General features: G+C 38.4%; 1 protein-coding gene across 1 annotated transcript; it reads right to left on the reverse strand.

Annotated features, from left to right (window-relative positions):
- Positions 1–434: 434 nt before the first annotated feature.
- Positions 435–10120, reverse strand: pnpt1 (polyribonucleotide nucleotidyltransferase 1). Its single transcript, XM_022752879.1, has 28 exons — positions 9922–10120; positions 9058–9118; positions 8015–8089; positions 7674–7779; positions 7523–7572; positions 7326–7389; positions 7193–7240; positions 6937–7050; positions 6550–6736; positions 6194–6245; positions 5937–5994; positions 5653–5749; positions 5432–5534; positions 5153–5223; positions 4891–4927; positions 4723–4789; positions 4511–4600; positions 4361–4414; positions 3787–3896; positions 3551–3622; positions 3268–3331; positions 3082–3165; positions 2871–2954; positions 2617–2723; positions 2243–2298; positions 1994–2072; positions 1835–1882; positions 435–1754 (listed from the first exon to the last, which is right to left on the reverse strand). Exons 1-28 carry the CDS (start codon positions 10038–10040, stop codon positions 1599–1601), a joined length of 2313 nt encoding a protein of 770 aa, XP_022608600.1. The 5' UTR covers positions 10041–10120; the 3' UTR covers positions 435–1598.
- Positions 10121–11467: the final 1347 nt, after the last annotated feature.

Raw genomic sequence — 11467 nt, forward strand, 5'->3', positions numbered from 1 at the left:
CTCCAGTAAGTACAGTACTTTCCCTGCTCAAAATAACAAAGGGGAAGTCCTAATAAAACTGTTAATGCTCCAAGCAGTATTGGACAGCGTAGAGACTCTTTCTATTCTTTGTATTATTCAGAAAACAGTTTCCAGTTTCGCAACTGTGAAATGGAAGATTGCATGCATTGACAGAGTTTAACTGATATTAAAATTGTCTAAACTTTCACCCACATGGAGGTTGAATCTTAATTTGGTGCCTGTTTACCTATGCATATTATTTATGTATGCATAGGCTACATATTATTTTAGGGTTCAGGTTTACAAATGTACCTCTCAATGGCTCCTGGCTGATTGCCACTTATTTAAGTAAACAGTTCCATAGTCATCAAATAGATCACCGAGGTGCACCTATTCCTGACACAGGTATTTCCCAATTTCCTCGGCCGCAGGGCTGCACATCTCATGGATGTAGAAAACTGTCTCTTTAACATCATTTTATTAAAGCGCCCAGCAGTTGTCTTCATGGGACTTTCATTTGGTGATGAGGCCCTTGTGTCATCTCTCTGAGACTGGCAGAAGTACAGAGGCTTTGTATACAATTGGGAACAATTTATCAATTTATCTTTAATAGACATTTTTCAGTAAATCATCATCTATCTGTATTGTGTTGCTTTTTTACTTTATTGTTTCTTGTAACCTGTGTTTTTTAGTCTGAACGCAAATTTAACTTTTACTATTATCAGTTTTATAGTGGTTCAATTGGTTGTATGGACTTTTTTTCTCTTTGAATACACTTACCATAAGTTTAATTTTTTGTTGGCTTTTTGTGCAACATCTGGTATTGGAATCTTGGACATATATTGGAATATTGGAATTAATTCTGGTTCCTTATGTGTGCATGGTATTTTTTGCTTGAAGCAGCTGTGAATTTTAATGCACACAAAGCAACCAGTAATCGTTTTATTTACAGATGACTCACATATACTGCAAATGAAAAACAAGTGAATATTATATAAAAAATTATAATAATTAGACATTTCTCCCACTTTTCTTTTTTTGTCCATATCTTGATCCTGGCAGCTTTGAGTGGACACCAAGTAGGGAAGTCCCATACCACAAGAGGCAGTATTATCACACATATAAATAACAAAACCACTGTGGGATTGTACTGTGTCTATTGGGTCAAAGCTGTTAGATAGGTGTGTTGAGGGATGCTAATAGAAAAATCTAACCTTCTTACAACTAGATGCTGTCAATGCTAGCTCAGGTGGAAAATTTGAAAACAACATGATAAAAGTAGATACTTAAAAATACAATACATTTCTTATTTTTGAAAATGTGAGTTACCCCCCTCATTGTTATTTTTAAGGGTTCTTCTCAGTTGGTGCACATCCACTGAAGCACAATGTAAGCAGGACACTGTATTTGGTGAGATGCATTTCAGTCCAGCGCAGTTTTATCATGCCCATCCCCACAGCACTGGGTAACCTCCTTTATGCACACTGGTTCAGTCTGTGACAAAACCTGATGCTCTTGGTTTGGCAGATTTCTCAACAGGATTGTTTTGTAGAAAAATCAAGTGGCAAAGCCAGAAGTTAGCCTCTTGTGTTCGCGTGTCACAAATCACTGCCGGCCGTTTGGCTGTTGCTTGAACCAATGGAGATGCTCTGTTTCTCACTTAGTGTCTTGACAACAGTTGCAGCAGGAGATTGGAGCACCTTACGTGAAAGTCTCATTCTACCGTCTGTTGGGTCCCGTCCAAAGTACTTGACCTGTTAGCAGAACTCCAGTTAGAGACAAGCAGCCCAGGATGTACTTTTGACAAATCAGCTTGCAGTTATTTTATACGTACCTGTATCTGCTTTCCCACCTCTAAACCCAATGCACTTGGATGTTTGATCTAAAAGAGAAAAAATACAAAGCAATGACCTTTAAGTCTTGATTTTATCCCCAAACACTGATATAAACATGAACAAACAGGCAGACAGTGTGCAGAGGAAAATTTACTGACCCGTTTGTGGTCCAGCTGTGAGTTGTGCAGCAGGACAGCACTCATGTTGGGATAAAGTTTCACCATCACACCAATGTCCCTGAAGCAGGAGAGGAAAAGCCCTTTGGAGTTATTTGAACACTAAAGGTTTGATTTAACCATAATTTAATTTCCCAATGTGATTGGGAATATGCACAAAAATCTCCTGTTTAAAGTAAGTGTTAATGACAGGCATGTTTTAGAGTAAATAACATAATGTATTATTCTTACCTTATTTCAGTGATGGTTGCTGTGTAGATAGCACCAAACTCCAGCTGCTGTTCTTGCTGCAAAACAAAACAGAAATAAACACACATGTTCTTACACACTGTGTACATTTATAAGATAATATAGCTATTTCAAATTGTTTGTATTGTTATGTTTCAATGTTTATCAATAAACTACCTATATGCACAGGCATGAATTTACAAATGTGTATAGAAACATGCAGCTGTAAATAAACATACATGAACACACACACAAATGTCCATATCAGTGTTTGTCTTATCCACTCTAGCGTTATTTTCAATTCGAGATTCTTTATTATGAGTTTAAGAGTACAATTTTTAGTTTTTCAGAGGCCCCTAGTAGTGGCGGAGACTCACATCATCTTTGCAGATCTCACTGATGAAGTCTTGAGCTTCGTTCATGGCTCCTGGTGATGGAGCGAACACAGAGAAAGTCTCCTCGTCCACCTGACTTATTGTCACACCTTAAGAAGAAAAACAAAATAGTAGTTTGTAAAAAAATAAATGTGATCTTTGGTTAGTGCCAGATCTCATCGACAAAGGCATCCCAGTCCTGGTTGTTTTTTTTAATTTATTTGAATGTGGACTTACATGAATTACATGAATATTACCTGTTTGAGCTTGTAGCCTGCGAAGGTTATATCCTCCCGGACCAACAAAGCGAGCTCGTCTAGAAACAGGCACCCGGACATTTTCTGAAGGCAGAATAAAATTCACACACATCAGAACACAATATGTTAAACTTGTTCCAAGAATGTCCTCTCCTCTCTTCCTTTAAAATGTACATGCACACATTTACATATAATGAAACACAACACCTACCGACAACAGGTCCATTCTCTTTCCTAGTTTCTCTGGGTTTTACTATACATTTGTTCATGATGCCCAAGATTTCCCTCTTTGCCACTGAAACATAATAATATTAAAACAAAGGCCATCAAAGCACCACAAAACACACCCACTTTATTCTTTAGTGTAAAATGTTAAGTTACTGTCATGTGGGATTACCTGTGCCCTGTTGGATAGCCTCCATGACCACTTTCAGAGGCAAACCTGGTATCTTCACATCAGCCTGGAGGTTAAATAAAGGAAAAGAAAGAAACTGGAATTGGCACTGACAGAATCACTGTGATATTGTTGGTCTACAGTTTGGGCAGGTTGCAAAGTTAGCACCTTTCACACTGAAAATGGGCCAGGTGAAATACTTCTATCTGTTCTGGTAAATTTATTTATTCTTTCTGCCACTTTTAAGCTACGGAGTGAGCCAAAAAAAAGTTATCAGATGGAGTACCTGCAAAGCAGTGATGCCCTTGTTTGTTCCTGCCAGTTTGAAGTCCATGTCCCCGAGGTAATCCTCTATTCCCTGTTTAGAAAGTAACAATTAGCTCTAATTCAACATCTCCAATATAGTTAAGCAAGGACATTGGCTATAACTTTTTGATTTGTATTGCTTAACTACACTCTTTCTTCCACGCAGTAGTGACAGAAGATTGGTCACACACTAGCTACGGTTGTACTGTTATGTACCAGAATATCAGTTAGTAATCTGTAGTCTTGGATGTCACTAGGTTTCTCTGGGTTGGCCTTGGAGATGAGGCCAATGGCTACACCTGCCACAGCAGAGGAGATGGGGACACCTGGGAAACACAAATATGGACATATGAACTACGTATTATCTCACACCTGCAAGTTACTAGTCAGCAAAAGCAATTTTGAGTTGCATAATAAGAAACAAAAAAACCCTCCTTGGTGAGCATACACATATTCTTTGCATTGCTGAGTTTTATGGTGTGTAAAATGGACAGTAGCTATTATTGGAAAGCACTAATAGTATTACTGGAAATGAATAGCTGATATTAAATGCACTAATAAAAATATTTTCAATCTAATAATTACAACTGTAATACATATGATTATCGACTTTTAATACATCCTAATTTTGAATTTTTTTTTTTAAATCTTAGATACAATTCACTGTTTTATCGGAGAATCAGATTGTCCCTGCAGAATTAAAGTTAAGTAAAAACAGTACTTTTGAAAAATTTTACTACAGATATTATCAACAGTACAAGAACTATCTCATGCATTCCCACTCTGGTACCTGCATCCATTAGTGCAAGGCTGCCTCCACACGCTGAGGCCATTGACGAGGATCCTGAGAGGAAATAAAGAGAGGTAGAAAACCATATGTTCCTCTCTGAGACATTCTGCCAGACAATGACTGTATCAAAAACTGTGTCACCGCACTCACCGTTTGACTCTAACACTTCAGCACTGACCCTGATAGTGAAAGGAAAGTCTTTAGGAATGATTGGTCTCAGAGCCTTCTCGGCCAGGGCCCCTGGGAATACACAAATACATTCACATCCTTATAGACACAGTCTTTGCCCATAAGATTCTTAATGGAGACGTGTGGTTAGCAGACATCGAATACCAGTAGAAGACGTAACTGTTAATACAAACCATGACCAAGCTCTCTCCGGTTGATGCCTCCCACCTTTCCAATTTCATTGGTTGCATATGGAGGGAACTGAAATTAAAGGAAATAATGATTTTAAGTCCACCTTGAAAGGACACAGAATCATATCAAATAATCTTAGGACTTTAAAAATGAAAGAAAAAATTACTGACTTCATAATGAAGCATGAAGTTTTTGTCTTTGACGCCACTACAGAAAAAAAAAACAATGAAAGAAATGGGTTAAATTGTCTTAATGGTTTATTTTATTCTGTGTGGATAATTTACAACTGTAAAGTACCATAGAATCCAGATATGACAGGAAAGTACCAAGGAGGTGATGTCTTGTTCTTGAGAAGTACGGGCAAATTCTACCTGAACTGTCTGGATAATGTTAATGTGTTGTATGATGTGTGAAAGTGAGTGATCATCTTACCTCAGAGCTGTGGTGATAATATCTGCTTTGACACTGGATTCCAGGGAATCAAATGTGACACTGCACAGCACCTTCAGGAAACAGAGGAGATATTAAAAGGCTTTAACAGCTTTTTCTTTTTCTTTTTTTTACCACAACACAAACATATCTTGACTGGGGAATCAGAACAAAGAATTTCATTGCATCAAGTGTTAAACCTACAATATCTTATCTTTAAGAATCTCTGAGCTCTTTCTTAATGTTTTATATTAAATGTTGATTTTTTTGGTCTTCACACACCTGTGTTTGTCCTCGCTGGAACAGAGCAGAGCCATGAAGTGGCCTAAAGAGGTCTACATTGCAGGAAATGTTCCTTAAAGCCGTCAATTCCCTCCCATCACACCTTAACACACACACACACACAGAAGAAAACATTGATTTTACATATGTTTGCATCACTTGCAAAAGGCACATCATGTGTCGTGAGAAGGTCCATTCATTTCACCGTGGACAGTTCTTACCTCCTGTACTCATTAAGCACTAAATTCCGGAAGACTTCTTTGCTCACTACGTTGAAGGATTCAATGACCTCAAAGGGCTCGGCCTGAGGGAATTTTTCTACATGAGAGAGAAGTCGATTGATATTGTTGAGCTGACAGACACAAATACAAGTACGCAGAAAACTGAAATGTAATAAAGAACGTATGCCTGAGAAAAAAGACTGTCACACAATTTTGAATCAGACTTTCAAGAAAGAGCTGCAACATTATTTTCCATGCAACATAAATACTGAACATGAACCTACCTTTTACGTCCTCTTCTGTTTCTAGTCGAATTTTATTGACAGCTTCATCTCTAGAAATCTAAAGTAAAAATATTATTATTCATTAAGAGACAAGGTATTCTTCTGAAACACAAACATTCCCATAACTAACAAAGATTAAATGAGATATAAATTATTCTGTCTGCTTAACAATAATAATAATTTTATTTCACAATGCATCCAAAACAGACACAGAAAGATTTAACACAAATAAGGTACAAAATGGCCACATCAGGTACCTTATCATGTGTGTAATCAGTGAAAACAGCATAGATCCTATCAGAAGCTAATCTGCAAGGAAGACAATGAAAAACAAGTCATTACTTTACATTTTAAACAGTATGAATCACATTTTCATCACTCAGAGTTAAGAAATCAAGCTCAGCTGCTGTTGTTCCCCAGGACTACAAGTATTAGTGAATAATGTCTGATTCAACTATTTAATGACAGTTTTATTGAGGAAAATGTCCAGTTTTATTCTGGAAATTATATCTACATACAGTCTTAGTGGTACATTTAAATTTTACACTCTTACATTTCTGTATGATCTTTGTCACTCTGAAACTATGGAAAACAGTTCCATTATTGGTCTTACTGCCGAACATGTTCCACCATGTCAGTCGGGGCTGAGAACACCTTGACCGGGGTGCGCTTGGTGACCTTCTGTTCTCGCACCAGCTGCTGGATGGCCTGTATGATCTGCTGGGTGTGTTTGACTCCCACCTTCACCGCATGGCAGAAGTCCTGCTGCAGCACGTTCTCAGCTGACGCCTCAATCATCACTGGCAGACAGAGAGTCACATTAAACAAGTGTTCCTGAGCAACAGCCGCCCCAATCACTGCTATATATGCAGTGATGTTAGGCTAATTGGCTTGGAATCTAAACTTTGCAACTAAACTATAAACAGCTGTTATTTTACAGCATTGTGGCGTGTTCATGCATAAGTATTAATACTTTTTTTGTGTGTTTTTTCGACCTTACCCACTTGACTGCTGGGGGCTCCAGCCACAATCAGATTAAGACTGCTGGAAGTCATCTCTGCCCTGGAGGGGTTGATCAGCAACTCTCCATCGACCATGCCCACACGCACAGCACCTGTAAAAACAAAGAGACACCAGTAGTTCAAGCTGGATTTAAAGAAGAGCACAATAACATTCCAGGAATTGAAACTGAACAGTCAGAGTTTAAAGTCAATGAATCAAAATATGTGAAGAGGTCTAAAAATGTTGTTCCTCACCTATGGGTCCGTTCCAGGGGATGTCAGACAGGGCCAGAGCAGCGGAAGCTTTAATGGAAGAACATATTGTTTTAGTAAACAATGTGAAAAACTGTTCTCTGTTGAAAACATAGACAGCTGAGATTTAACTCACCTGCATTAATAGCCAGCACATCTGGATCATTGACACCATCAACAGCTAGCAGGTTGCAAAGGATCTTCAGGAGACAGTCACACACACACACATGCAAAGTTGGTGACATATACAAAGTTACATCATCTTTTAAGAAGGCAAAAAAGAGGCAAAAATATAATCACATCATGGGGAAAACAATTTCAAACTGAACTGACCTGAGTGTCATAAAAGTAGCCAGCAGGGAAAAGTGGTCTAATAGATCTGTCTGAGGACCAGAAACATGAGGGACAGTTAGTCAAAGTACTCAAGTCACAGCCCAGCATCAGTACACAGATCTGCAGCATCAAAGATACACATGTAGTTCACCTATTAATCTGCTGGTGAGAATCTCATTGTCGGTGGTGCCCAGCTCTCGCCTCAAGTAGTTAGTGGGGATTCGACCTGCAGCAGCTGCTTTCTGTCTGTAGTCCACCTGTCAATCCAAGTGTAGAGTCATTCACCAAACAGCTCCAGACACAAGTTTGTGGCAGATCATTTTATCCATAACGATGTCTTTTTATCAGACCGGGTTATAAATGGCTGAACAACACTTTCTAGCTTCTATGGAATCCATTTCTATCACATATAAACATGAATGGAGATCAGCTCCTCTGAATCAGCTCAACCAGGTCTACACAATCATTGGGAATGTTACTTGGAGAACGTACCACAAGAGGCATGAACTGAGACGGAGAAGGTTTGGTTTTGCTCACAGCAGTCACCATCACAGAGGTATCCCCCAGCTTCAGACAGAAACATAGAGGGAACAGGATACATCAAATTAAATAAAAATCACACATAGCAGCAAACATCTAGGACTGCCCAGGTTAGCCCTTCAGAACATTTTATTTCTTTTCATGAAGAAGTCTTCTTCATTACATGTTAAGCAGCAGTCACACGCGTGTTTAGTGAAAAAAGCTTCAATTTACACAAACTCTATTAAACTAGGGCACTGGATTACCATCTGAGTGAAGTGGACTAACTGCACAAGGGCCCCATATTAACATACCACACCTCAGCTGGTCTGTGTTAATTTGATTAACTACTCATTTGTTTGGCAACATACAAAACTGACACACAATATCAACTCAAATAATAGAAGTCTCAGTGTGGCTTCTGCATTATTACCTGTCTTGCCTCCCTGTTTTTAGAGGTGTTTAACCAAACCAACACAAACAAAGGGTTAGCAGGTTCACTAGTTAGTTAATTTAGCAGCAGTTTTTACACAGCCTTATTAACACATAGCATACATTGCATCAAAAACCCTCATCTGAAAACTCATAGAAATCAGAGTAACATTACACTAGATCATAGATATAAATATATTTCTTAATTTGCAAGATTTAGCTAATGTCCACTAATATTGTGCATCGGTGAAATATTTGAGTCAGATCAAGTCAGTGTTTCTTAGATACCCCCCTATCCTTAAGACTCCTGATTCACATAAGAAAATAACTACACCAAAAAAACCCTTTAACATGGAGAAAATAGTGAAAACTTCATTAAGGAAAACAGAAGATGGATGCCTCTTCTAAGACTGACAGGCACACAATAGATGTTGTACAGAGAGGAGACAGAAGTAGATATAGAAGATAATAGTACGTAAATAAAGTGCAAGAAATGTGACGAATATGCAACAAAGAAGACACTGAAAAACTATGAGGTGCAACCAAGCACCTGTTTGGTGCAACTGTTGATGTTTTTTCTGTACCTGTACTACAGCAGATCCATCAGCAAACCTGGCAAATTTCCCTGAAGAGATCTCAAGTTTCCTTCAAAAACAAGATCACAACACATCAAAATGTCTGAAGCACAAAACCACTCTCATACTTACATGCAATAGCTACAGTTGTATACATTATTGTTGCCAATTACATATTTTGTTGATTTTTGAAGCATAAAGAAGCACATACAACCCTGGAAGCAAACAGTCATTGAAAAATCATTTCCAAATGTTAATGCAATGTTGCCTTTTATTTCATGAACTTGAAAAAATGTTTAGCATGCGGGTGGCAATATTGTGCTCTGAGGCTGTGTGGCAGCCAATGGCACAGGAAACACTGCAAAAATAGAGGGATTTCACTAAATATCAACAAACATCAGTCGGTCAACGTCCTGTTGTTTCATACAACCAGAGCGGATCAAAAAACCATAAAATGAAGAATAAAAAGACTCTTGGCTGCTGCGAAAGAGTTTGCAAGCTGCGATATCTGCCGAAGTGTGGTTACTAAACACTGGCTTGTTAGGGTGCATTAAATAAAAAGTAACAGCGCATTAACACAAGAAGAAAGATTCATTATTAACGCTGGTTTCCGGCAAGGGTTGATCAACAAAATCAACAAAATCAACAAAATGTGTGAGGGGTGCCCAAACTTTAGCACACAAATGTATGAAATTCTGTGTTCTTGATACCAACACAGCCCAGTTGTCTGTTCTGGCTCGGGTTAAGAGCTGTATGAGAAAAAGAGAGGATACCAAAGCTACGTACACACCACAGAAAACGTGTCAATCAAAACTCATGCCTTGCTCGTTGACAGATATTGGAAGAGAAGAGAAGCTGCGAAAGTCAACTCACTTTTCCCCAAGGTCCACTCCCACTCTTCGTGGGTTTGCGTGGCTGTTGTACACACTCTGGTGACATAAGCGGACGTGGAGACGGGCAAACGAAGGCCCCAGACGGAGTAAATACCTCATATCTAAAACAAAACAACAAAACAAGACAATGAACTGGGTGCCTTTTACAGTTTAGATATACGCGTGTGGGCTGCCATGACAGTTCATCATACGTAAGGAATGACGCAGTAGAGTCGCTTCCTCTGATTGGACCGACAGAGATGAGGGTGTAACATAAAAAATGTACGTACCACTCCATACACAATAGTTCCGCTTTATGTATGGGTCTTTTACTCATGCACTCATGCAACATGCAGCTTATCAACATCGAAACCGTCATACAGTGACGACATTTGTCTCCCAACACTTTTTCGCTCATTACACAATGACCTAAATGGAAGCATTAAAATCACTAATGTCTTTGAAGTAAACTTTATTTTATTTTATTTTATTTTATTTTATTTTATTTTATTTTAATTTATTTTATTTTAATTTAATTTTTATACACCAAAATGCAACAACAAGCTGCATGGATTGTGCTTCCTTACAGTATTTGTCACAGAAATTAATCAGAAATGCTGCAATATGCTTCACTAGGCTATTTATTTTTCTAAACTTAACTCATTCCAGCAATGCACAAAACAAAATAGTTCTATGCAAAAGTTTTAGATGTTCAGATGTTCTTATCCGTCACACAGTACTACCATCACAGGGAGGCATCTGATCAGTCCCACATTCCCAGCTTGATTTGAGTCTTTGTGTTCAGAATGACATGTAGAAACATATGGTTTTGGCTGTTAAAATTGTATGTTTGTCATTATAGATATAACTGTTGTAAATGCAGCTAATTTATGTGTATGAATTTTAAATTTTAGGTAACAAATAAAGGAATTCAAGGATATAAATGACTCTTCTGTATGAAATTACCAAACATTTACCCCTTTACATTTACATGTTTAGATTTATATGTCCATACATATAGCCTAACTGCCATGGACTCATACTGTATTTCTAAATATAACTTATTTGATCATTTAAAAGAAAGTATATGTCTCTGAAAGTAGAACGACATGAGCCTATGCAGCCTATGATTCAAATATGCAGTTTGAAAACCTGACCATTAGGTGTCAGGATTACCCCACAAAGATCATCTTTCAGCTTGTAAGAAAGCTTATAAATTAACTCATCAACAGCCTCCCCAGCAGGTAGTTTTCTGGCTGACCGCTGGGCCCTCTGGGGTCAAGCTACCCGGCTCCCCTGGCAGCTAACTTGCTGGCTAAGGTAACTGTTACCTGTGAAATATATGCTGAAAAAAAATGGACTCACTATGTGTTTCAAACAACAGCCAGTCCAGTCATCTGTCCATAATAGACAGTTGGTAAATCAGTTACCTTGCCTGATCAAACAGCCAGTCTAGAAATTAGATTACCAGCCAGACAGCCTTCCAGTCAGTCAGTGAGACAACACGCTAACAGTGGGGCTGCTGCAGTTGTTATGGCAACAGATCA

Source organism: Seriola dumerili, unplaced genomic scaffold (assembly GCF_002260705.1).
Source record: "Seriola dumerili isolate Sdu_G_001 unplaced genomic scaffold, Sdu_1.0 BDQW01000187.1, whole genome shotgun sequence".
Lineage (NCBI taxonomy): Eukaryota > Metazoa > Chordata > Actinopteri > Carangiformes > Carangidae > Seriola > Seriola dumerili.